Raw genomic sequence first — 27,622 nt, 5'->3', positions numbered from 1 at the left:
CATCCTACTTTTTACTGCCTTTAAGCGATCCGGCCCATTTTACTAACTAGGCCTGTATTATATTTTTTGGCGATGGTTATATCCCTGGAATAATGGAGCCCATTGGACTAAATAGGCCTGTATGGTATGCTTTTTATTACGATGATCAGATCCGAAAAAATAGGAGCAGTACAAGGGAGGGGTGTTCCGAGAATCGAACTCGGGACCTCTCGCACCCGAAGCGAGAATCATACCACTAGACCAAACACCCGGTTGATGATGTAGCTGTACAGCTACTAACTATCTATTATATCGGAAATTCTATATGAAATAAACTTTTTAAAAACATGGATTATACTTTCTGATTCGTTTGTTGATTTCATTTGATAATAATTTAATATGTAATTTTCAATTTAACTGATATGCGAGTGGAGTAAATTTTTAGTAGATGTGAAAAATTGACAAGTCAAATAAAGAAGTTAAATCTTCCAATTGATAACATTAACCAGAAAAAATGATGGAGATGCGTAAAGTGGCGGAAACCACAAGGCACCGAAACGTAATTGATGGGCCCAAATCCATTTCTTATCGTCACTAATTATAATCCAAAAATGAAGACTCTAGCAATTTATTTAGCTTTTGCCCAAAAAAAAAAATCAATTTATTTAGCTAAATAAGTAAATAAACATTATTATGAAGTCAAAGTCTAAAAACCTTTCAATACGTTTCATTTTTTTTTATTAAAACTCATAAGCCGCCCAAAAAACAATAAAGCTCATAAGATTAAGTAGCATTAACCTAATATTTAAACAAATCTTATGAATAAGCTCAAAAGAGCATATGCACATGTGGAATGTCGTGAATCTAACCTTCATGATATTAAATGTGAACCAATGAAAATGGTTGATTACTTACTAGTTTTTGTGTTTAATGTTCAATGTTTAATGTTTCTTCGTATAATTAGTGTTAATTTGTATTAGAGTTATTCTTGGGTTCACCCTCTAGGGTGAATCTTTAGGTTCACCAACCAATAAAAAATTGTCATTTTAAATCTAATATCTTTTAATTAAAGAAACCAAATAACTTGGCAAATTATATTATTTTTTCAAAATAAAATTTAAAAGTAAATAAAAAATAATATATAAAAAACGAATTCAAAAAAAAAAATGTTGTCAACAAAACACTAAACCCTAAACTCTAATACTAAACCCTAAACTCAAATCTTAAACCCTAAATCCTTGGGTAAACCCTAAATCCTTGGGTAAACCCCTAAACCCTTGGAAAAACGCTAAACATGTTGTCAACAAAATACTAAACCCTAAACTCTAATCCTAAACCCTAAACTCAAATCATAAACCCTAAATCTTTGGATAAACCCTAAATCCTTGAGTAAACCCCTAAACCCTTGGAAAAACACTAAACATGTTGTCAACAAAACACTAAACCCTAAACTATAATCCGAAACCCTAAACCCTTGGGAAAACCTTAAATCCTTGGGTAAATCCTAAACCCTGGGGTAAACCCTAAACCCTTGGAAAAACACTAAACATTTTGATAAATTCTAAATTATAAATCTTTAACACTAAACTCCAAATCTTAAAAATAAATATATTTTTTTAAATAATCTTTTTTAGAACTATTGTTATTTTTATTTATTTTATTTTTTATTTTTTTTTATTTTAAAAGCATAATATAATTTGGCAAGTTATTTTGTTTACTTAATTAAAATATACTAGATCTAAAATGACAATTTTCTATTGGCTGGTGAACCTTGAACGGTAGGGGTGAATCTAAGAAAAAATCTTTTTATTAGCTACGTCATACATTTTAAACTCTGACACAACATAATTGTCTGGTCTGATATATCTTAGGATTGTAGCGGCAACTGGAAGATTAATTAATATGAAAATAAACTGGCTAATTTCCGAATAATATTTACGTTGAAAATATGGACAATTCATCCTTTTATTTAGAAGTGGTTCCCTTCTTTATTTTTCTTCTAGAGGGATTGGTTAGTTTTGCGGAGACTATTTGTGACACCCGTCACTTTCAAAATATAATAAATTGATAAAAGCGGAAATAAAATAATAATACAACTCAAATAATAATAATCTTCATATAATATAAAAGTCAATACGGTAACAAAAGGCCTAAAAACCCAACATCGATAACATCTGAAATATAAAATACGATATAAACCGAAAGTCTGAAATAGGAATAACATAGACGATAAAAGTCCAAAGGCCTAAAGGCCCGATAAAGATAAAAGCGGTAAAAGCGATAGAAGCCCAAAAGCCCAATAGCACCGGTCCGATAATCACTACTGCTCATCGGTCTCACCTAAAAGGGGGAAAGAATGAGGGGTGAGCGACAGGGGAATCGCTCAGCGAGGTATAGGATGCTACCCCGAAGTCCATGGACCCGGACATAGCACTCCGAATAAATATAATTTAATTCTAATGCATGTCAAACACAGTACCTAAAGTACTCAAGCAACAAACAATGGTCCTAGCGAGGTGCACACTCGCCGCCCACTAACAGGCCAAAACACTACCGAAAAGGTGCTCGGTTCATACACACACCGAAAAAGTGCTCGGTAACACACGCACGTAGACGATTTATCGACACTTCCAGTCTACGGCTCAACCGGTCGACTAAAGTTGGCCGTGACCTCCATACAATCCGGCATACAGCAGTCCGACTCTGTATCCGTCTCCAAACAAAAACAATCCTAGCTAAGAATTTACATTAAGTGAAACAATCAATGTTGAATCCTCTAACCCCCTAGTTCCGGTTTATGTAAAGAACCTAAAACTAAACAAGCAATGACAGACTCGATTTCACACAGACGGAACACATTAGAAATAAATTATACTTATTCGAGATCCTAAGCCGAATAAGAGGAGTTCGGGAATAGACCCTCACTTTAGCAACAATAAGAGGTGGTATCTATGAACTCCAGCTGCTCAAATGGACTCCAAATCTGAAATCAGATCGAAATTTCGAGTCAGAACGCCTTTCGAACGGTTTAAAACGGGTATTTACGGGAAAGTCAACTCGCTGGTCAAAGATTAATTATTTAATTAATTAATTAATTAATTAATTAATCCGGTTTTCCCTAACCGATTTCCAATTGATTTTAACCGACCGGTTTAACCTAACCGAATCAAAATCGATTTAAACCGGTCAAACCACCGGTTGACCGAGTCACCGAGTTGACTCACCGGGTTGACTCGGCCGAGTTGGCGAGTCACCGGCGAGTCACCGGTGTCGGTCGCCGGCGGCTTACCGGAAAATCAACGGCGGCGACGGCGGCTTCTCGGCGGCGGACGGACGGTGGTCAGTCACGGCGGCTCCGGCGAACTTTGGTCGGAGACGGCGGCGCGTGGCCGGAACTCGCGGTGGCTCCGGCGGACGGCGGTGGCGCGTGTGTTTCACGCGCGCGCCGAGGCGAATCTTCGGGAGGCGCGTGCGGCTTCGTCCGGGATCCGTTTGAGGTGTGGTTGGTGTCTACGGCTTCGTCTCGACGAGAGGAACACGATGATGGCCTTGGATGTACGAGATGATCAATGGTTAGGAAGTTATGGGTGATTTACTAAACGGAAACGAAAATGAGCTTAAGAAATGCGGTTTTCGGCGGTTACCTAGGGCGTTTATCGGTGGTGGCAAGCTGAACGTGATCACGGCACACGGTTGCTCCGGCGAGGAGCTCAGGTGAGCTTTCTCTCTCTCTCTCTCTTTCTCTCTCTCTCTCTCCCTCTCTCTCTCTTTCTCTTTAAAGAAGTTGGGGATGGTGGAGATGGTGGGAGTGGTGGGGATGGTGGAGATAGTGGGGATAGTGGAGGTGGGTCATTACACTATTCATTGTGGAAATAGTTTCCGTGTAAATAATAATGGCTCAAATACGAAATTGAACTTTTTCACAAAAAAACGAAATTGAATATCCCTTTATTTACTAGGGATATTCAATTTCGAAATGGGATATTCAATTTTAAATATTTTTTATTTAGAGTTTATGAATTTTAAATATCCCTTTATCCAAACGAAATTGAATATCCCTTTATGAAATCCGATTGGAAAAAACCGAAATCTAATTTGCCTATTTTGTAATCCTCACATAAGTAAAATCGATTCAAAAATAAGAAAGAAACATCAAAAGTGATCATTCAAAATCAAACGAAATGTAAACATATTTATTGATAAAAAAGAAAACTAAATAAATGAAAACATAAAATGAAAACCAAATTTTCATGAAATGAGAAACATTATTCAGCGAAAAAAACTAAAATCTAAAATTTTCAGGCTTCAACCATCAGCTTTCATATAATAGATAATTATTTTAGATGCTCAATAATATCTTAGTGTATTTTAGGTACATATATATTAAGAATTGAAATCATGTTTGGTACAAGTTTTTTTTTGAGATTTTGAATGATCCGGGGTTCTAATGGATATCCATTTAAGCTCGCGTTTGGTAAAGATAATATCTATAATCTGAAATACCATAAAACAAGATCCAATCGGTCCGGATTGGTTCGGATTTATTTTTATCAAATCCTAGTATTTATTATGCTAAGGGACGGCCCTAGACCATGCTAAGTGAAATATTTGCTACAGGTCTCCAATTTTTTTTTTTTTAAATACATACAGATAGATCCTCGAAATAAAAATTTAGGCTTCCAAATTCGTAAAAAAGTTTTTGCATAGACACAACAGTATGCCCCAAAATTTCAGTACCGCCCCTGAGTATGCCGCTAAATCATCACCACTTCTAGCTATCCAATATTGCTACGGATAATAATTGATTACTATTTTTTTTTTCTTTTTGTCCGCTAAAGAAAAACTGAAAGCATTATTTTAGCTTTTTCGAGTCTCGAAATTCATAGACTTACCAATAATAAAATTTACGAAGAATAGAAAGTCCATTTCATCGCAAACCCAAGCTCAAGACTTACCAAAAATAATTTTACAATTCAAATGTCAATACGTAAATTTGTCATCGTATGATTTTCGTATGTGTAGTTTTGTGTTTTCTGTTATATTACTCGGTGAAGGACTTATATAATCTACGACAACTTTTTTGAAACTTCTGTAAGTTTTTTTTTTTTTTTTTTTTTTTTTTTTTTGATAATCCAGGGGTTCCCCACTTACGTGGGTCATTCCCCTGGGCCCGGTTAGGCAGCGGTCCACTTCACCCGGGAGGGCTTTACCTGGGCTGGGGACAAGGCCCAACACCCAGTACCGCATTTGATGACAGAATTGGGTAGTTCGCCTCCGCTTGGCGTCGAACCCGTGAGCATGACAATTGGCCCACAAGGTCCTTACCAAGTGAGCTACCACATCCCGTCAACTTCTGTAAGTTTATCTTGAATGTCTTACATATCCCATGCGATGGCAATTTAAAGTCTCACAAGTACCATTTCTGTTTTAATATTAGTATGGTTTCGTGAATCAAATTTTATTTTAATGATACAGTTTTTAATTTGTAATATTTTGTTAATACTTTGTAATATTTAAAACTAATAATAAAATAATACTAAAATACTTTAAATATTGTTTTGTAAAAAGTATTTAAATGGATTACAAAAATTATTTAAAATCTCTAAGCGACATTTTTTAAAGAACCACTATTTTCAGTTTGACTAATGGAACATAATATTCAAATATTATTATTACATAGTTTGAAAATTGACTCGACTTCCATTTCTTTCTACTGTTAAATATTTTTTGTTTTTTTTTTGAAAAAACTGTTATATATTTTTCTCTTGAACTAGTTTAATATGTTTCTAAAGAGAGCCTTAGATGTTTAATAAGGATGAGCAACTAGCTAATTAAGATCATCTTCAAAGTTTTATCTAACAATTTTTTATTTCTACGCATAATAAAAGGGCGGAAAATCTTGTACGCAATATTACCATAGTAATTTGCAGAATCTATATGAATATATTTATAATAGTACGCAGTTTTTCTTCGTTTTTATGGATGCATAATTACCATAGTAATTTGCAGAATCTATATGAATATATCTACGTCGATGACAACAACAAAAAGACATCCATAAATCATCAATACTGAAAAGTAATCTAGAATTCGATCCAAAATCTTCCTATTATAAAGAAAAAACGTTAATGGAAAGAGTTGACTTGCTAAAATAAATGTCGACGTAATTGATTTGTCAAGCAAAGATGGGGTAATTGTTTTCTTTAAGATTTTAATTAATTTTATTATATTATGGAGATGAAAAGGAAATATTTGTCCTTTGTGGATAGCGGTTGGCTTCGGACGTCGGCCCTAAATCGAGGGCAAATCATTTTGGGAAAATACTAAAATAGACAGTTATTATAAACAATGAGATGGATTTCTTTTTCAAAAACTGAAATATTCTACTAAAATAGAACAGTATAAAATTCGTATTCTATATTTATAACTTCATAGAGATTTCAAAAATACAATAAAGGATTAAAACGAGTTCTTAGATGTATAGTAATTATCAAAATATTTTAAAATAAAAATATGAAAATGGATTTCTATAGTATCTCCCAAATATTATTACTAATTTCTGATAATGTATTTTTGAATATAAATTAATCAAATTTTAGCAAAAGGAAAGAAACAATTTTTTAATATATTATAAATAAACTGAATATTAGTCTAGGTTATGATAATGTAATTTTAAAATAGTAAAAATAATTCTAAATACCACAAGAATAATGACAAAAAAAAAACCACAAGAATATTAGTTTGTTCGTCATGCTACCTTTAACATTTCTATCATTTATCCTCTTGTACTGTTTCTTCTTTCATCTTGTGTGAACTTTTTTTTTTTGAAACTTTGTGGTTGAACTTGTTTCTGGTTGTATCTTTCTAAACTTGTTGGGCATCTATCTTAATATAACTAGTTGTTAAAAGAGTACTATAAAAATATGTTATATATATTTTAATTTTGATCATTAAAAACTATGTATTGTAGTTTACACATTCCTTTTGATTTATGATTATAACATGTACGTGGTTGTTTAAGTGTCATTTAGTTGAAGATTTTTAGATTTATTTTTAATACTTTTTGGTGGAACTAATAATTATTGATTAATTTAATTAGTATTTGATAAACTTAATCAAGAAAACTTTCACAATATCAACAACTTCAATTTAACTTATTTTAATATAAGTAAGTTTTAAACAACAAGAACCCAGGGTGAAAATAAACTAATTATTTCGCTGACCAAAAGTTTATCTGCAACTACCTACTGCTACCTACCAAACATTATTTGCAACTAATTAATTTAACATAAATCATGCTCAAATTGACTTACAATACAATAAAATAACGATAAACTCTTTTTCAGTTTTTTGTTTTGTCAGCACTCTTTTTCAGTTTTTTGGTGATTTTAAATAAGTTATAATAACAAAATTGATGAAACTTTGTTTATAATGAAAGGTACAAACTGCAAATTTATTTGTTATAGTTAGGAATGGGCAATTTGGAAATTTCACTCTAACATATTTAAATTCAACTCTTCAAAATATGCAAATTAATTTAATGTATTTGTGCATAAAATATTATAAAATATTTTACTTATTCTATAAATACAATTTTATATATTTTTCATATATTAAATTTTAATTATCAAATTTTAATAAAAGTAAACCAATAATAATTAAACAATTAACAAAATCTGATAAAATTCATTAAAATTTAACGGTTGATCATTAATTATTAAATACTAATAAAACATAATTTTATTATGATAGAACAAATTTTATAGTAAAGTAAATGTTAATAATGTTTTTATAGAACAAACCAAAAAAAAAATGTTAAAAAGCTTTAAAATTTTATATTCTTGTGATATCATTTTTAATATGTGAATTTATCCCATTTGAATCTTAATTTACTAATAATATCATAATTTATAATGTTAATCAAAATCTTACATATGATTTCAATTTTATCTGAATCTAAATTAAATAATTATGACACGTATTAGCTTGACCATTTAATACGTTAACGAATGTATACTTTAAAATTATGGATGGTTTAATTTATATGATTACAGAACTAACGAGTTTGCCAAGTGCGAAACATGCATTGTTACGCACACCTTCGTGATATAAATGTGACATACAAAGTTATGATCTTGGAGTAAACTAGTTGACTTAGTTTCAGAAAAAAACTAGTTGGCTAGATTTTTTTCCTATGTTGTTTGCATGTATCACAGAAACTCGTTGGTGAATCTTTTTATCAAAAAAAAAAAAAACTCGTTGGTGAAGCTGGAAAATTAAAATTAAAAGACTAACTAATGAGAAGTAGAAATCAAAATATCACTTCTAAAAAATAGATAAACAATAGCAATCAATTGTTTCTTCCTTGACTATGCTATAGCTAAATCGATTATGCACTAATCCATTATATTAGAACCAGAGTCGGCCTTTACTAGAAGCAAGGAAAACATATGGTTAGACTTTGGAAAGGATTTACTGTATGATATATCTGTTGGTGGTCATCGTTCAAAAAGAAAAACTGTGTTTGCTTTAAAATGCAATTTGAGACAGTTTGCAAGCGGTTGGACACTAATCACTTCATCGGTGACCGATCAGACGGGTAGACATGTTTGAATAATAATTATAACTTTATGTCAAATAATAATAATTAAAACTATGTAATTGAAGGTTAATACATTACGTATAAAAGCATAAAACCGTATAGTTTAGATGTGTGTGTTACAAAAAAAAAACTGTTTAGATGCGAACGAAATACACCTTGTTAGTAACGACAAAAAGGTGCCTTATCACTCTATTAGTCAATGTCTAAGATTTTGAGCTATTAGTTAATATACTATTAAGCATGGGATGGATCGGATATCCGGGGTATTTTAAGATATCCAGATTCTTATCAGGTGGATCCATGATTTTATTATTCTTATATGGATTTGAGATTCTCGGATATTCAGGTGTCGGATATCTTTCTAAACACTGTAATATCCGGTGGATATCCGGATCCGGATTTTTAAAATAAATAAAAAATAATATTAATATATATATAAAATACTAACAATGATTTAAAAATAAAAAAATGTATATAATATTTTTAATTATTTCTATGTCGTATTATAAAATTTATATATACTATTACAAAAATGAAAATATAATGAATAAAATTAGTTTTTATATTATATATATATATAAATTTTAAAATAATTACCAATAAAAATTACGGATCCGGATATCCGGACTAAAAAAATCAAGATATCCGGATCCGGATCCGGATCCGGTCTTGACGGATCCAACATTTTACTATCTGGATCCGGATTTTCGGAGCGGATCCGCGTCGGATCTCGGATCGAATCCGGATCTCGGATAATAAGTCTCATGCCTAAATACTATTAACCTCTCTACTAATTGTTTGACGAAACCACCATGGCCACCCACCGCTTAATCGGTCACGCACGGCCGCCGCGTTCGGACATGAGTTAAGAGTAGTTGTTGTAATTAATTACTCGACTGTCTGTACTCACCGCTTGTGGTCGGTCTATATCTAGTTTTAGAGCTTTTCTATTAATATAATAATTAATTAATAGACCTTATGTACTTGTTTGTTTGCTTTGCTTCATCCAGTTAGAAGCCACAAACTAAAGTTGTGGATATTTTCAGTAATGTTTAATTGGTGAACACATAAGAATAGCAGGACATTTTAAAGTGGAATCTTCTGTTTATGTGAAAGTAGGAATAAAATGAAATGTGGATGTCTAATCTTGGAGAATATGATTACTGACCATTTTATTATTCATTCACATTACATCTGAATTTTTAGAATATTTCTTTACTTTCTTATATGTAATGACTGTTATATATTTAAAACATTTACTACAATATTGCATTATTAAACAATACTGATTATATTGTCTTGAAAATAAATTACTCTTTATATATTTATGACATGTTAAGTGGTCACTGGGAAATTGCCACAGATACCAAATTCATAATAACATTTTTTTTATGTTTACACTAACCATTTTTATCATCGCTTTAATGAAGGTAAAAAACATTTATACACCTAGGGTTAACTCATCTAGACTTAGGATTTAGAGTTGAGAGATGAGTAGAGTTTTTGGAATGTGAAATATATATAATTTTTTAAAAATGGTTACAAACATAATTTTTGATTTTCAAAAAGAAAATTGAAAAAAAAATTGAATTTTTATTATAAAAAGTTCGAATTTGAAAAAATGTAATTCGAAAACATATTTTTTTATTTAAATAAATATTTATTATATATATATAAAACAAAAGTATAATAGTCTTTTGTCACTTAATGACTAAGATATTTTTGAAAATGTTTATTTAGTGTTGGTAAAGATAAATAATGGTACCATAAAAATGGTAAACATGATATTTTCCCATGGTTATTTCTTATCAGTTCAGAAAAATAAAATCCATTCACCTAAGCTGTCTTTTTGATATAAAATTTTAACATTTAAATTATAATGAGTATGTAATATATGTATAAACAAAATAATTAAATCTATTATTATTATAATATATTATGTTAAAATATGTTTCTGTTTTAGGATATAAAATATAAAACAGTTTAATCGGTTAATAATTTTTAATCTTGTAATACTAAATATAGTTAATCTGTTAATACTTAATATGTATAATTTGTTAAAATATTTTAAATGTTTAAATTATCAATTTTAAAATGACATAACATACATGCGGATAATCAGAATATATATATATACATATGGAGATTTCTCATTGTTTCTAAAATTAATCATTTGTTTATATAAAAATTATATCTAATTTCAAACTACTATGTATTAAGGGAAACAACTTATATTTATACGATCATCAAATATTATAGCGAACCAGTCACATACATATTCATTTTCTAACAATATGTTTTAAATTTTCATCAGTCCACTAGTATAACAAAATCCACTAAAAACCAATAATTACTTCATCATAATGCTCGAATATCCTTTATAATTTGTCTGATTTCCTATTTATTTTCATATAATAAAAAAAAGTTTTTTTTGTAACTTAAATAATACTTGTTGCACATGTGAGTGACGAAAACTAAGTCACACTAGATAAATAGAACTAATCTAAACCACACTAGGTAATTAGAAAAATGTCAATAAATGGGACGATAAATTCTTGGATTCACCTCCTAGGTTCATCAATCAATAGTGTTTGAGTATTTGATATTTGATATCTTTTAAAAAAGAAAACAAAATTGAATTTTCAAAGAAGATTATATTTTTAAAATAAAACAATAAAAATACATAAAAATAGTTACAAAAATATTGTTAAACCGTTAGCAAAATACTAAATCCTATACCCTAAATCCTAAACTCCAAACCCTAAATTATAAACCTTAAATCTTGGATAAACCTTAAACCATTGGAAAATTTTAAACCCTGAATCATATATTAAAAACTAAATCTTAATAACACTAAACCCTAAACCCTAATCACTAAACCCTAAACCCTTGGATAAACCCTGAACCCTTGGATAAATCATAAATTCTAAATAAAAAATATTTAAAATTAAACCCTAAAGTTTATGATTTACCCAAGGGTTTAGGGTTTAGTGATTAGGATTTAGGGTTTAGTGTTATTAAAATTTAGTTTTTAATGTATGATTTAGGGTTTAAGATATTCCAACGGTTTAGAGTTTATCCAAAGTTTAAGGCTTAACGTTTAGGGTTTAGGATTTAGGGTATAGGGTTTAGTATTTTGCTAAAGACTTAACAATATTAATTAATTTATTTTTTGTAACTATTTTTATGTAATTTTATTATTTTATTTTAAAAATATAATCTAATTCGGATATTTAATTTTATTTCTTTTTTAAAAAAAATATCAAATATCAAATATTCAAACACTATTGGTTGGTTCAGCCTAGGAGGTGAACCCAAGAATTTGACCATACCTTGATTATAAAACCCACCTCTCTGATCACATCCCAAAATGGCGAACTTTGCCTGATAGACCTCTTACAGAAAAAGAAAAAGAAAAATCATGGAGTCTTCTGTATCACAAACACTAAGTCAAGTATTAGATCCCACAACGGCTATTCTCATCGTCGTCTCACTTTTCATATTCATCGGCCTCATCACACGACGGCGAAGGTCTTACCCACCCGGTCCACGTGGTTGGCCCATCATAGGAAATATGTTAATGATGGACCAACTCACCCACCGTGGTTTAGCCAACTTAGCTAAAAAATATGGCGGCTTGTGCCATCTCCGCATGGGCTTCCTCCATATGTATGCCGTCTCATCACCTGATGTGGCTCGACAAGTCCTCCAAGTCCAAGACAGCATCTTCTCGAACCGGCCGGCAACGATAGCTATAAGCTATTTGACTTATGACCGAGCCGACATGGCGTTCGCTCACTACGGACCGTTTTGGAGACAGATGAGGAAAGTGTGTGTCATGAAGGTGTTTAGCCGTAAACGTGCGGAGTCATGGGCTTCTGTTCGAGATGAGGTGGACAAAATGATCCGGTCGGTATCTAGTAACGTTGGTAAGTTAGCTATGTGCGGTAAAATATGTAAAAAGTAAAAACAACAAACAATGTTTCTCTCTTTTATACGTATTTTAACAGCCATACCAAAAAAAATGTAGGTAAGTCTATAAACGTCGGGGAGCAAATTTTCGCCCTGACCCGAAACATAACTTACCGGGCAGCGTTCGGGTCAGCTTGCGAAAAGGGACAAGACGAGTTCATAAGAATCTTACAAGAGTTCTCTAAACTTTTTGGAGCCTTCAACGTAGCAGATTTCATACCATATTTCGGGTGGATCGATCCACAAGGGATAAACAAGCGGCTCGTGAAGGCCCGTAATGATCTAGACGGATTTATTGACGATATCATCGACGAACATATGAAGAAGAAAGAGAATCAAAACACTGTTGATGATGGATATGTTGGTGATACCGATATGGTTGATGATCTTCTTGCTTTTTACAGTGAAGAGGCCAAATTAGTGAGCGAGACGACGGATCTTCAGAATTCTATCAAACTTACCCGTGACAATATCAAAGCAATCATCATGGTAATTTCTTTTTCAAAAGACCACTAGGCACATTCGTTATTCTTAATGCGTCACACCATCGAACTTATCCATCAAACCACTAGATTCATATTTTTGTCTAAATGAGGATGGTAACTTTCTGTATTTACAAGTAGTCCATATGATATTAGAGATTTTGCGTAAGCATTAGGGGAAAATGACGTCATTTACTGATGGTAAAAACTCATAAAAATATAAAGTTTTAGAAAAGACCTAAAATACGAAACATGTAAAAAACACTTACAAAGGTAATATAAATCACACGTAAATATAATCTGACCGTCTTTGAGCTAACAATTTATTTCTGTTTACATTTTAAAATCTAATTTGAATTGATTTATTGAATTTAATAGGACGTCATGTTCGGAGGAACGGAAACGGTAGCGTCGGCAATAGAGTGGGCCTTAACGGAGTTATTACGGAGCCCAGAGGATCTAAAACGGGTCCAACAAGAACTCGCAGAAGTTGTCGGACTTGACCGACGTCTGGAAGAATCAGACATCGAGAAGTTGACTTTTCTGAAATGCACACTCAAAGAAACCCTAAGGCTACACCCACCGATCCCACTCCTCCTCCACGAAACCGCAGAGGACACTGAGATCGATGGTTACTTCGTTCCCAAGAGATCTCGCGTTATGATCAACGCGTTCGCGATTGGACGTGACCCTAAATCTTGGCCTGACGCCGAAACGTTTAGACCGTCGAGGTTTTTAGAACCGGGAGTAGCTGATTTTAAAGGAAGTAACTTCGAGTTTATACCATTCGGGTCGGGTCGTAGATCGTGCCCGGGTATGCAACTCGGGTTATACGCGCTTGAGTTAGCCGTTGCTCATATATTACACTGCTTCACATGGAAATTACCTGATGGGATGAAACCGAGCGAGCTAGACATGAACGACGTGTTTGGTCTCACGGCTCCTAAAGCCACTCGTCTTTTCGCCGTGCCTAGCACACGCCTGATTTGTGCTGTCTAAGTTATGGTTCGTAGCACGTGGCGGGTGTAAAACCAAACGAAGGGTTGGTATGGTTCTTGGAAAGAGTTTGAAAAGTCAAATGTAGCACTGAACATTTGTGGATGTTATTATATGTATGTATGTGTATCACGTGTGGTCTGGATGAAAACATAAATGGCTCTTTGTTTCGATTGTAACTGGTCAAATATAGTTTTTTTTTGTTTATCTACATTACCTTTGCATATTACGTAGGTAAACTATTAAGAGTATTGCATTCGTTAGAAATTTTATAACCTACCCACAAATTTCCATCACCATGAGTCTAAGACTTAAAAGAGTTTGGCAACCTGTAAAACCAAGTTAAAGCTCGATTTGTATTTTAAACCAGAAGTTAACCCGCGCTACGCGCAGAGTTATTTTGATTTTCAAATATTAACTATATAGCTATTCATTTGGATCTTGTATTCTGAACAACAACAAAATTTTGAATTGTATGTTTGAATGAATACATATTTACTTCGAAAAAACATAAAATTATATATATTTTTCATATAGATATTTGATAAAGTTTTTCATTTATTATATTGTATATTTACTTATTATTTAGTTTTTCTTATATTGTAGGGCAATTCTATCAAATAACATTTTTAAGTTTTTTCACAAAATAGCCATCAATAAAGAAAATGATCAAAATAGCCCATTTTAGTTTGAAAATTTTAATTTTAATTTTTAATTTTTTAAAATTTAAAACCATATCGTCAAAACTCCACTTCTTAACTCTAACCCTAAGTATATATTATTTAACCTTAGGATATAAATGTATTTTTACTCTTTAATAAAACTTCTTTTGGTCATTTTTCTTATTGAGGACTATTTTTGTGACAAAAATTTAAAAGGGTTATCTTAGGAAATTTTTCTATATTGTATATTTATTTATTCTAATTTTCTTACTTTTATATCAAATGGTAATATTACCGAGTTAAAACTCAATTTGTATTTAAAGTTTAGATATTGTTTTTTTTTATAACCGAGTGTTTTGGCTCCACCGTGGTGGTCCAGACTAGAGACCGAAGCGAGCAAGAACGCTGCCAGGACGTCACCATGTGGCTCATCGTGAACGGTCTTCGGTCTCGGGTACTGGGGAATCCGCATGTAAATTTTTTAGTGGCTGGGTTTCGAACCTAGGTGGCGGAACTCACAGCCGTGAGCCCTTTACCACCAGAGCTAGAAGCCACGGTTAAGTTTAGATATTGTTTGGTATAAGAATATGTCACTTCTCAATTTATATAACAAAATGTCTTTTGACGACAACTTTTATTAGTTTATTAGATAGTTATGTCTTTTCTTTTATATGAAATATATATGTCATTATCATAATTGGTGTATTAGAAGATGGTTTCTTAAAAGTAAGAAGTTCTGAAATTTGCGGTGAAACAACTGTATATAAAATAGTTGTAGAATTCTTCCTTTTCTTTTGAAAGCCTATTTGTTTTCTTGGTAGGATTAGATACGTAACATGATAGTACAATAACATGCACCTACCATTTACGTATGTGTTAATAACTTAATTCAAACACCATCGATGGTGCAATTTCTAGCTGAATATCAAAACTCATATCCAAATTATTCATTTGCTGAGAATGAGTTGCTCTAAAAATCCAAGCCAGGGATCAACTCCTCTCAACATAAAAATTTATTTAGCCAGTTCAAATAATGCCATATATTAAAAATTCAGTGAATCGCGACTACACTCACCCTGAAAAATTATATGCGTGTTAAAAGCCCAAATCACCTTCTAGTTATAAAACTATTCACTTATAAAATATTTACACATACAATAATTAGCTAGAAGTATTATAACAGCCATAATGCATCCCGTAGTTATTGAATTTATCATTGCATCTACCTTGGCGAAAGCAATAAATTGCAAATCACTCAAATACGTTAGATTTGTAGTAGATATACACACGTAGCACATTCATATTCACGTACGTATGTACCATACGTGGATTATCCAATATCACAAAATAATTGCATATATTATTTGCGGTATTGAATATTCTCTCCGTTTCATAATAAGTGTCATTTTAACATTTTTTTGTTATAAAAATAGTGTCATTTTACAATTTCGATGTAAATTATACTTATTTTCAGCTGAAAATTAATTGAAAACTGCATTGATTTTATAAATAATTTTATTATCTCAAATACTATTGGTCAGAGAAATATAATTGATAATAACTTACATATATTTCCGTTGCTTTCTTAATTTGTGTGAAAAATGTCAAAGTGACACTTATTCAGAAAGGGAGTATGTCCCAAGCAAAATATATAACACATACAGAAAATTTTCAAAAGATATTTAATGCTTGACATATATTTTTCGTGTGTGTTGGAAGCATAAGAAAATGACAATTTTACAGACGAGCAATGTGTTGGGAAGAGTTGAGTAGACATCGCCAAAATTAGCTCTAAGCCAAACGATTTAACATAAGGCTTAACTTTCTGTCACATCTTTGCAAAGAGGTTGGTTCGGGTAGGGTTTGTCTTGTCTTCTAGAGAAGACACTTCTCGACCCATCACCTATTCAAGTCAAACTGTTATAGCAATATACCAAAAACTGACATTTCGCTTAAATTTTAGCTTTTAAAAATCATTTTTCATAAATATTTTTACTTTTGATTGTAGGGAGTAGGGACAATTCAGTCAGGCGACCCCATTTCTTTTGATTGGTACTGGATAGTGGATACTTAATTAGATTGTTTTGAAATAAATGCAGTGATGAATGGATTGGAATAGATCCGTGAAACAGTTGAGGCCGTGAATGTAAAAAAAATATCTCGTGTTTTCTATAGTTACCATTGAATGTTTCTGATCACTTGGCTGGATCACGAGCGATGAAGAACATAACATGGACACCTTAATAAATGAGACAGAAGCGCTGTTTCAAAACATGTTACTAAACAACTGAGTATTTTTTTTAGTTATTTTACACAGTAACCAGATTAAAAGAGAAATTAACAGGACCTCAAAAGAAAAAAGTATCGAACTTCTTTCAGCCATAAATACAAACATCAGAATCCACATTTTCAATTTTCAGTTTTGACCTTTTTAGTAGAAAAGGAAACGGGCATGGTAGCTAAGAAAGACCAGCATGGTCAGAGAAAACGGTAAAAAGTGGTGGTAGATTCAGCACGACGACGTTTCGAAACAATAACAACGCATAAGTTGTCGTCTTTCGCCGGCGTTGAGGAACGTTCAAACAAAGCCGATGATAATTCACAAACAAACAAAATAAAAGAAACCCTTAATGTCTATGTACAGTATTAACTTTTTTTTGTTGACTGTAATTCAGAACAATATGTGAACATGATAAAAATAAATGCGAAGACAGAAGGTCGACCTATTATTTCTAATATCATATACGAATATTTTAGAATCTCACTTCGTTGATTTATAAATGGAATATAAACAATAAGAGGAGAGATCTAATGATTGTCAAATTTGGAGTCTGAATTGCTTACACAAAATCACTATACCTACGTTTTGTCGAATTCCGAGTTGCTAAGTAGTCCATATATAGATATGAGGAGTGACCTTCCACCATATTGTTCACATAGTTACCTGTAATGTTGAGATCGAGAGGTGAATGTATTATATACGTACGATTAATTAGCTCTCACGATTTTTTTCTATACTGATATCATCAAACCTTCTTACACCAATCTGAAAACTATTGTTGAACTTTCAATTGTTGTTTGACTGAAAGCGATCTGACACCCTTATTGAGAATAATTTGTTAAATATACACTCGAAAACGAATCTTATTTCATCATCTACTGAATGAATTATGCACTGTCATATGGTATATGACGAGAGAAAGGGATGGCAGAAAATACTTAAAATGGCTAAATATATTTAATTTCAACTGGTCCTCCATTTTCTTTTTTGATAAAAACTGGTCCTCCATTTTCAATCACTCGCAACTTCACTTCTGTTAAAAAGGAGAAGGTATTATACCACCGTTCTTTTCAATCTATGTATAAAAACATTGCACTTGTTTCCATCAACTCCAAAGGGTAAAACAAAAAAAAAACTTATAATTTTGGCTCGAGCGGCATGCCGGAATATAAAAAAATGTTGACAAAAATTAAAACCGGAAGGTAAATAGTTGCATGTCCACACGACAAGTTTTTGTCACGGAAACGCAAAATGAAGAAACAAATTTAAAGCAAACTCAATGAGTAGTCAATGGCTGAATTTATTACCATTAAATTATGATGATGGGAAGTTGGCAAATATTAGACTTTATTTGTTTGTTATTTTCTGTTTTCAAAGATGAATATTAAACGAAGATATTTTTAAAAAGATATTTTTTGTAGTTTTCTATATACTGTATTTTATTAGTTAATAATAAATACATTATGATTAGCAATACATTGAGATGAATTTATGGAATCAGTAATATTTTATTTATTGAGATTGCTAATCATAATGTGTTTATAACTAAAACTTTAATTTGATTTTATTATATGTAAAAACTGAAACTTTAACGGAAATTTTAGTAATTTAAAACATAGGGATAGTATTTATAACACATTAACCTGCTTCTAAAACTTATAACCAATAAATTAGTGTAGGTTCGGAAAAGAAAAGTTCAATTTTTATCTATTTTTTTTGTTTAATTTTGAGGATATCTTAAGTCCACGGATGGACTCTCACTCTGAGTATTTAAATGGGCCGTAAAATAGGTTTATATTTGTGTGGCCACAAAGTGAAGTACAGTGGGATGACTTAGAATTCGAGTTGCTTAAGGACATGCACAATGGGAATCCTTAAGTATGAGTCCTTAGGGAAAAAATAATTAAATAATCAGTGGATCCCACCAAAAGCTAAGGATTCAATCCTTAAAATTCCTAAATAAGGACTTTTTCTTAGTGAATCCTTGCACTATTTGCGGGTCCCCACGACTATGTGGCGGTCAGTGAATGGTCATTTAAAAAAAAAAAAATTCAAAATATCCAAAATTAATCCGAAATGTCCTTGTCGCTAAAGACTCTAATGAGTGTCAATGAGTCTCACCGTTGCGCAGAGCATGCTCTGAGAGTCTCATGGTCGGCGTAACACTAGACCACCGTTTCCTTTTGTTCATATTTTTGTAATACTTTTTGACCTTTTTTTTTAAGCATACCTTTTGTAATATTTTTTGACCTTTTCATAATAAAAGGAAGGGTACAAGAAAGTTCAATGAAGACATTGAATTATTCAGCACGAAGACGTTTCATACAAATAAATTACAAAACAGAAGCTCTCGTGTTTCGCCGGCGTCTAAAAATGTTGAGAAAACAAAGCCGACGACTACAAACAAACAGAAGACAACCTTAACTAATGTCTTACGTATACCGACTTTTTATTTTATTTTGTAAAGCTATTCAAACATGTAAAGTTTGGTAAAATGTGACACATATCTAATGCGGTTTAGTCGTTTAGAGAGTGTCTCGAAAACAGAGTAATAAGTGTCCATTTCAAGTCTATAGGATTTGCTGAGTTCTCCATGGATATGAAGAGTGACCTTCCGCCATATTGGTTACGTTACATCCACCTGTAAAACCTTGCATCCATACGATTTATGATTGAAACTTTACAATTATCGAAAACGATCTCATACCTTTTTCTCCCTCTTTTTTCTTTCTTTCTGATAACACCATTACTAAGTATTCACTCTATCAACTAATTTTATGGATAATATTGAAAGAGATGGCTTACATTCTCGACACCAGTGATGCAAATCAGTTGGACTAATCCATGGGAGAATAAACTGTGGAAACATAACGTTTAAGGATTAGAAAAATACTTACAAGTTAGGTAATGAATGTACCTAGCTCGAAATGCAACCAATCGTTTGTTAAATAAATATAAAAAGAACAAAACTCATCTAAGATTCGATTCAATGGATGTGACATATGTTTTGGCAGTATGGTAACTACTCATTTCCTTGCAGCAGTCATGAACTCTGTTATTTACAAGCCCTTTTTTTTGTAGCACTTCAGCTAGAAGTCTTCCAGCTTTATCCCCAACCTATTGGAATAAGATTGTAATACAGTAATAGGCACGGATTTATTTAGTGTTAAAAACTCAGAAGTTAAAAAAAAAAAAAAAAAAATCAGAATTAACAAAAAAAGTGACTCCGTTGCCGGGACTCGAACCCGGGTCTCTCGGGTGAGAGCCGAGTATCCTGACCAGCTAGACTACAACGGATTTGTGGACTAAAACATAATAAAACGTATCTAACAATTAACAATAGCTAAGACACCAATCTAGAACAAAACACGCATTCACTATACTTGACTCGTTACTCTACCCTTGAACTTATCTTCCGTGCATGAAACTACAGCAGAAGTTTCATATAAAAAAGGTTCAAAACGTACATAGTAAGGAGGCTAAAGTTACATAGATTACAAGTTTGGAACATCCATATGATGTTTTATTTGAACAGAAACGTGAGCGTGTGAGGTGTGTGACTCTACATGGAACTCCTAAGCACTCCACGACACTCAGAGAGCCACAAGTCGATGTGTTCTATTATATGTTGCCTCACTTTGTTCACCGCATCTGGTGAACTGCAGTTCTTGGAATCACCTAAAAATAAGAAAAAATTTGTTTCATTACTACTTGTCTATACAGTTCAGATGCTGGTAATATATATACCTTCAATGATCATTGGAGACTGAGGACATCCACGAAGGTCACTTCCATGACCACAGTTGTGACAATTCACAATGTAAGAAGGCACTGTGTCATCAAACATTAACTTGTTAAATTTTTTTACAGAGAATATTTGTCTGAAAGTAAATGGATGCTTACAGTCAGGAGATGAGGTCTGTTTGGACGCATGACGCCATGGATCTTGTGACCCATTAGTGAATACGATTTTAGTAGCTGCAATTTTATCACCACCATAGTACAGGTTCGTTGCATCCACTTCAGGGTAAACACCTTTCCCAAACAAACTCTTGCACAGGTCCAAATGATACCTATACAACACACCTGTAAGCATGATGGTAAAATGAAACAAAGCATGTTTTTACTTACTCTGTATTGATTTGGTGAGAGCGGATGCTATCGTTCGCAGGAGCCACCTGGAAGTACGCAACTTCAGTGCAAGTTTGGAACCACCAAAGCCGATCTGCACTCTCTGGGGTGATCCTAGTGTCTAGCAGATGTTTTCTGCTATATGTTTTAGAGCTTAACCCAAAAACTTCTACACAGTACTCCCTAACATACTTAGCATATGCTTCCTGCACTTGCACACACACAAGAGCAATCTATTAGCAAACAAAGACTGTAGTCAGTGTGAGTTCTTCTTCCAGTGTTGATATATGTTACCACTAAATCACTGCCGTTCTTTTTAGCTTCAACGAGAGGGACACATAGTTTATCTGGATTTCCATATTGAACCTGCCAAAAATCTTGAAGATAAAATATCTAAAAGTAGAAAGAAAAATGAGTATCTATATCCTTACTGCAACAACTTGTGCATCCGCTATCAAGTACAAGAAATCAGCATCAACATCAAGCTGCATATATCAGAAACTTCATTAGATTCTAGAGAGGCTTCTTATTTCCATAACAGAAACAGAAACAAGAAAGCTAAACCTCGGTGGCATTGAAGAGAGCTTTCATAGCCTTATTGTTTACTTTAAGCCCTAGCTCCACGAGTTTGTTAATCTCCTGTAATACAGGTTTGCATTCCGGTCCAACTGACTCACCTATCTGCTCCAACAAGACACACAACAAAACTTGATTCCATCAGTAACTAAACTCTTTACATGAAAAATACATAAGGAACAAAGGTTTGACCTGTTGATCATATTCAAAGTATTCGTAGACAGCACGAACAACTGCGGAGCTAGCGAGGCTTCCACATGTTAGATGAGGGAATTTTAGGCGGAACCAAGCACTCAATGCTCCAGAGTAAGACGCCCCGAAGAAGAACCAAGGATTATCAACTTTGCCACTTCTATTTAGCTTAACATTCAAAGAGTCCTGCATCCACACAAACAAATTTCATATACTACATGCCCACTGATCTAGGCCTGAGCGTTTTTACCCCAAACGAAAGTCCCCAAACCGATGTCCTGACCTTAACCAGAACAGAAAAAACCGAAATCCGATCTGAACCGTTATAAAAAAATCCAACCCAGACTTGAGAGCTATGTGCTTTCGGGTTCGAGTACAACCGAACAGAAATCCGATCTAGGATCCAAAAATATCCCAAATTTAGTTAAATAAGTTAATCTTTTTATATAAGTATAAGGTAATTTTAACTAGTTTAAATTAGATTTTTGAAAAATTTATATATTTTGAGTATTTTTTGGTCAATTTTGATTATTTTTTCAAATATGTTTTGACGATGTCAGACATTAGTTATAACCCGATCTGAACCAAACCCGGAAAGAACCGAACCAAATCCGATCATCCCAAAGTTAGTAAAAACCCAAATGAGACTATGAGCATAGTACCGAAAATCCAAAATTTCTAACCGAATCCGAACTCCGAACGCCCAAGCCTACACTGAACTATAAACGCAGCTTCTAGAACATTACAGAAACAGCAAAGAAGGCTTGCCTGGTAATATTCACGGAAAGCAGCTAAATCGGAAAGGGCCTGTTTAGAAGAAAGATACTTAAGATTCTCAGTGGCTAATGAGTTAAAAGGTGAGCTCTTTCCGTAGTAACGATGCTCAAGTGAAACAACGCCTGCTTCAAACTTCTTCGCCAACACCTAAAAGAAACAATGTTTGTTATTACAAAAATTCAGAAACTATCTTCTTCCATCAAATCAAAATGAGAAGGAACCATTCATACACTTAAGTAGTCATTTGGGATTCCATTGCAAGGGCCTTCACCGCAGATCATCAGAAAGATAGGTCCATCCGAAACTCGTAAATGGTCTAGATATTCATAGTATCTCTGTCCGAATTTGCGATGGTCCTGAGGACACAAAAAAAAAAACAGACAGAATCAAATAAAAAGTTTCCACCTTTAACCAAATCGAAGAATCTTGATTTTACATAGGGAGAGAAGTGGTCGAGGGTTTGATTGAACCAGAGCTCATCTCTCGTCAAGTACTTGCCGCTTGCGGACAAACCATGAGATATCCTACGAGGCTGTAGTAATCCATGGGACAAGCTCGTATACGACAACAGCACAGTGAATGTCGTGAGTAAAGCATAGCCGATCGCCGTCGTCATTTCTCGCCGTGAAAATTCGATCGCCGTTTAAGTTCAGAGCAAACGGACAACAACGGAAAAAAAATTACAGCTCGGTAATGATTGGACAGAGTCGGAACTGATAAGTTTTGGTCAAAAAGTCAAATACTCTCAAAACAGACCGTCTAATGGGCCCAATACTGGGCCGAATCTCAGACATCATTTAAAAATCCATCAGGCCATAATGACAGATTTAGCCCATCAATCACATTATTGGCAAGAGTAACAAACTGATGTAGTAGAGAAAAAGGGAAAACCATTATTAACAAATGGTCTAATACTAATGTTGTTTTCTGATGGTAACGTATAATTACTTTTAACCCACACATCATTTGAAATCAATATACATTTGATTATATATCATTCACTTTTTACAATTAGCTTAATCATCCTAATATCAAAACCTATCTGGTTCATATGAGGAATTGCGATGAACACCGAAGTGTTTGCTGTTTGTCAAATCCATCAATGACATTTTAGCTTTTACTATATTCTCGTATATTATAATTACTCACATTCAGACTATTACAGCACATTAATTCTTATCATCATATATAATGATCAATCATCGTCTCTTCTTATTCACGACTTCAAGATTTAGTCTATTATTGGATATTTCGAAATCGTACAAGCATATCATTCAACTAGTACCGTCAGCCATAGTTGATCATCAGTGATATGCTTGCATCAGACTATTAACAAAATCGATAAAATGACAAAAAAAGAAACACGCTAGTCTTATCGGCAATTTTTGTTGTTGTTGGTATTAAAACTATGTGTTTCTAAATAATATAAAATTAGCCGAACCCTAATACATTTGTTCTATCATCCTTTTCTGAAGGTGAAGCGTACATGTTCGGATATTTTTAATCTATCGCATATTTATAATGGAAGATAATATATATCTATAAAGTGTGATAAATGATCATATATATGAATATACTAAGGAAGTTAACCATTAAAGTAATTTTTTCTAATTTTTTGGAAAATATGAATTTTATCAAATGTGTTAGTATAGATTTAATTTGAGAAATCGACCAAAAAAACACTGAACTTTGAGGGAATTGCCAAAAGAAACCTGGACATATGGGCTAGCCAATAAAATCCTGAACTTTTGTTGACTTTTCGGGTTTATTAAGAAACTTACGATTGACTGACCAGATAAACACACCGTTAACCGAGTTAACTGTTAATTAAGCGGACGTTAACTTTGGGTGTTAAAGTATACGACGTCGTTTCATCACTTTGTCTGATTAAAGACAAACGACGTCGTTTATATAGCTGTGTTATTAAAAATATGTGTTTCCAACGGCTCGAACTCGTGTCCTCGGGTTTAATGGTAGGGGTTTTTGCCACTGAGCTAGTGGACTTTGCAATGGATATACGAACACAATTTCTTTTATTCTTCGAATCCGAGTTAAAGACAAATTAATGAAACGACGCGTTTTACATTAACTTTTTTTATTAAAAAGATGGGGTTCCATCGACTCGAACTCTTGCACTCGGGTTTAATGGTAGGGGTTTTTGCCACTGAGCTAGTGGACTTTGCAATGGATATACGAACACAGTTTCTTTTATTCTCTTTGAATCCGAGTTAAATGAATCAAAAAGAAACGACGGCGTTTTCTCGTCCGATTGGTATAAACCCTAAATGGGCGAAATCATAAATCCAGTTCGCGATTCAAGCTCGATTCTCTTCGATTTCGTCCTTAAGAATCTCGATTCTCATCTCTCCTTCTTCGAGTATCGCATGATGAGTTCGGGTTGTGAGGATTCGTCTGTGAATACGATGGGAATTCGTGGTATCCCGGAGCAATGCGGATGTGGTCGAAGAACTGGGATATACACATCAAAAACGAAGGTCAATCCAGGAAGAACTTTCTTTAGATGCCCAACGTTTCAAAATGTAAGTGTTTAATTTGATTGTGTTTAAGAAAGAACATAAGATTCAATGGCTAGGTAGTCAGTGAGAAATTGTTTGAATATAAAGATTGTGTTCATGATTTGTGTCTAGGATCACTTGTATAAATGGGTAGATGAAGCTGTCTACGAAGAGGTTCAAGATGCATTGCCAAAAGTGAATGCTTTGCATCAGATGTTATGAAAATTAAAATGGAGATCGAAAGCATGAAAACCGTGGAGGAAGACTTGAAAGAAGATGTCAGGAAGGCGAGCAATGAACTTAAGAAGCTGAATGTGATCATGAAAGTGGGTTTTTCGGTGGTTTGTTTAGGCGTTGTGATATGTCTTGTGTTGATCATGTTTGACAAGCAGATGGGTTGTCTATGAATAGCTACTAGGAGACTGTTTATGTAAGGCTATGTTTATGTAAGAATCATGGTTCATGTAAGGCTATGTTTTAAGACAATGTTTCAGTAATGTTTATGTTTTACTTCTTGATTGTTTATAGAAGGACAAATGAACACACCAATGAACAGACCATCAAGATAAACAACATGATGAAAACACAAAGATAATAACCAACACTATCTTCATTGAGAGTTTCAAATTAAACAGCAGGAAGAGAAGAAAGAAAAGGTAGTTCTTGTTCCAAAAGCATTCAGACAGAGACATCATCATAAACAACAGACAAACGAAAGCATTCAGACAGAGACCATCATAAACAACACACAAGCATCTAAAAAACCATCTTCCCCACGATGCTGTCTGTGATGCTTCAGCTGGTGAGGAATGACCTTCTGAAGATTGAGGAACTTCCCATGGTGATGCTTGAGCTTGTGAGGATTGATTTTGTGAGGTTTGAGCTTCTGAGGATTGAGCTTGTGACTCGCCAAAGTGTAGTCCCTGCAACATATAAATGAATTGTTAGACACATTACCGAGAGCTAAAAAACAATGAGATAGAAACTAAGACCCTAACCTGATATTTCCTTGGTCTGCCTCTTGGTTTCTTAGGTGGGCTCCACAACAAAGCCTTCCGACATGTATTCTTGTAGTGCCCTTCTTCTTTACAATTAGAGCATGTCATTACCCTGTTCGCACGACTCACTTGGTAGTAGACACTGTCTCATTGGTTCCCTTCTTTCGATCATGGTTTTTAGCCCTACCAGGCTTGCCATTTCGATTAGGTGGTGGAATCACACTAATCTATTGGTCCGAGGCCACTCTATCATCCCATTTACAGGTCTGATCCCAAAACTGTAGGTTTCACGCCACTTAGAGGTTGTGTAGAAAGGAGCAACAAATTCAGAGAGTTTTCTTCCCACGCCAAGGATGACCTTAGCAGCATGGATGCATGGAATACCATTCATTTGCCAGCTTCGACATGCACAAGTCTCATTCTCCAATTCACCACATATGACTGGTCTCTATCTTCCACCTCAGTCTCTGGCCCAATTGCCCAACGCAGACTACATTCTTTTGACTTCTTCTCAACCCTGTCTAACTCTTTATGTGTCTTCGGGGTGAACCTAGTCTTCCTGTCCTTAGCCATCTTAGACCTATTGTAGTTCCTAGTCATACATTGCGCTTATCCCTCTAACAGTCTAGCAGAGGTTTTCTTCCTAGCTCCCTGATGGTCTTGTTGAAGGACTCACACAAGTTTGTTCAGATATCATTGCAGTAGGAGCCTATCTTGAAGAAAGCTCTAGACCAAGTCTCTGGCTTTGTCTTTATCAGAGATGCATGTGCGCGCCAGGATCATAGTTCTTAAGCTCGTCCATGTTTTAGTTGAACATACCACGGAGTGTAGCTCCTTGCAATGAACCAGAAGAACCTCTGTAACCTTAGATCTTTCCACCTTTCCTCCAGTTCTCGTAGATATGGCGACACACTGTCTATGTTCAGCTTCTGGAAGGAGGTATGAACTGCCTTCACTATCCCTACAAGATCAGAAAAAAAAAAGAAATCAGAAACAAGAATCAAACATTCATTGAGTATCATGAAAGCAAAGTGTTTACCTTTTGTTTGTCAGACATTATAACAAAGTCGTTCCCATTTTCCAATCCCAAATCCAAGGCCAAACGCTTCACAACCATCCCAGTTTGTATCATTCTCTATCTCCACTACAGCCACAAGCAATAGGGACAATCCTATTGTCTCCATCTCTTCCAACCGCAGCCAACAACTGTCCCTTGATGTCCATTTCAAAAGGCTCCATCTAAGCCATAACAGGCCTACAAGTCTTCTTCCATGCTTCCTTTTGTGCTTGGACAAAACACATGTAGAGTCTGTAGAACCGCTGCTTGCTCCAACCGTGGCCATGGTAGGCTCTCATTTCCATGGTTGATCCCGGATTGCAGCCTCATATCTCTGCGTTGGTAATCCAGATTTTATCAAATGCTCCTCCTGGGTCTTCCTCCTTCTTTCATCCACCTTA

General features: G+C 33.8%; 2 protein-coding genes, 2 long non-coding RNA genes and 2 other non-coding genes across 7 annotated transcripts in view; 1 reads left to right on the top strand and 5 right to left on the bottom strand.

Moving 5' to 3' along the window:
• Positions 1–178: 178 nt before the first annotated feature.
• TRNAP-CGG lies at positions 179–250 on the bottom strand. The gene has a single exon. It is a non-coding gene; the product is annotated as a tRNA-Pro (tRNA).
• Positions 251–2,081: 1,831 nt separating this feature from the next.
• On the bottom strand, positions 2,082–3,853 carry LOC125590183. 2 transcript variants are annotated; one of them, XR_007326386.1, is made up of 4 exons: positions 3,624–3,853; positions 3,269–3,527; positions 2,905–2,962; positions 2,082–2,319 (listed from the first exon to the last, which is right to left on the bottom strand). It is a non-coding gene; the product is annotated as an uncharacterized LOC125590183 (long non-coding RNA). The 2 variants fall into 2 exon arrangements; XR_007326385.1 differs by having other exon boundaries at positions 3,269–3,832.
• Positions 3,854–5,073: 1,220 nt separating this feature from the next.
• Positions 5,074–27,622, bottom strand: part of LOC125590184 — a 23,881-nt gene continuing 1,332 nt past the window's right edge. Inside the window, exons 2-4 of the long non-coding RNA XR_007326387.1 lie at positions 26,287–26,288; positions 25,917–25,922; positions 5,074–5,329 (exon numbers count right to left, since the gene is read on the bottom strand). This is a non-coding gene — a long non-coding RNA (uncharacterized LOC125590184). The remainder of the gene's footprint in view (positions 5,330–25,916; positions 25,923–26,286; positions 26,289–27,622) is intronic.
• LOC106408604 (cytochrome P450 84A1-like) lies at positions 11,942–14,242 on the top strand. The gene is made up of 3 exons (XM_013849344.2): positions 11,942–12,510; positions 12,612–13,042; positions 13,414–14,242. Exons 1-3 carry the CDS (start codon positions 12,003–12,005, stop codon positions 14,032–14,034), a joined length of 1,560 nt encoding a protein of 519 aa, XP_013704798.2. The 5' UTR covers positions 11,942–12,002; the 3' UTR covers positions 14,035–14,242.
• TRNAE-CUC lies at positions 20,199–20,271 on the bottom strand. The gene has a single exon. It is a non-coding gene; the product is annotated as a tRNA-Glu (tRNA).
• LOC106436958 (probable serine protease EDA2) lies at positions 20,403–23,363 on the bottom strand. The gene is made up of 11 exons (XM_013877912.3): positions 23,087–23,363; positions 22,881–23,006; positions 22,642–22,797; positions 21,874–22,059; positions 21,670–21,786; positions 21,537–21,590; positions 21,400–21,471; positions 21,106–21,311; positions 20,878–21,047; positions 20,722–20,805; positions 20,403–20,652 (listed from the first exon to the last, which is right to left on the bottom strand). Exons 1-11 carry the CDS (start codon positions 23,264–23,266, stop codon positions 20,537–20,539), a joined length of 1,467 nt encoding a protein of 488 aa, XP_013733366.1. The 5' UTR covers positions 23,267–23,363; the 3' UTR covers positions 20,403–20,536.

This window comes from Brassica napus, chromosome C7 (genome assembly GCF_020379485.1).
Source record: "Brassica napus cultivar Da-Ae chromosome C7, Da-Ae, whole genome shotgun sequence".
Classification (NCBI taxonomy): domain Eukaryota; kingdom Viridiplantae; phylum Streptophyta; class Magnoliopsida; order Brassicales; family Brassicaceae; genus Brassica; species Brassica napus.
Note: the sequence above shows the minus strand (reverse complement) of the source record. Positions and strands in the feature narration are given on the sequence as shown.

Bases quoted from the DNA above. Each gene is read 5' to 3' on its own strand.
- LOC106408604 (XM_013849344.2), top strand. From the start codon at position 12,003: ATGGAGTCTTCTGTATCACAAACACTAAGTCAAGTATTAGATCCCACA. The intron at 12,511-12,611 runs GTAAGTTAGCTA...AAAAAAATGTAG, and splicing joins GTCGGTATCTAGTAACGTTG to GTAAGTCTATAAACGTCGGG. The intron at 13,043-13,413 runs GTAATTTCTTTT...TGAATTTAATAG, and splicing joins ATATCAAAGCAATCATCATG to GACGTCATGTTCGGAGGAAC.
- LOC106436958 (XM_013877912.3), bottom strand. From the start codon at position 23,266: ATGACGACGGCGATCGGCTATGCTTTACTCACGACATTCACTGTGCTG. The intron at 23,007-23,086 runs GTAAAATCAAGA...TTGTGTCCTCAG, and splicing joins TCGACCACTTCTCTCCCTAT to GACCATCGCAAATTCGGACA. The intron at 21,787-21,873 runs GTCAAACCTTTG...TTGTTGGAGCAG, and splicing joins ACTTTGAATATGATCAACAG to ATAGGTGAGTCAGTTGGACC.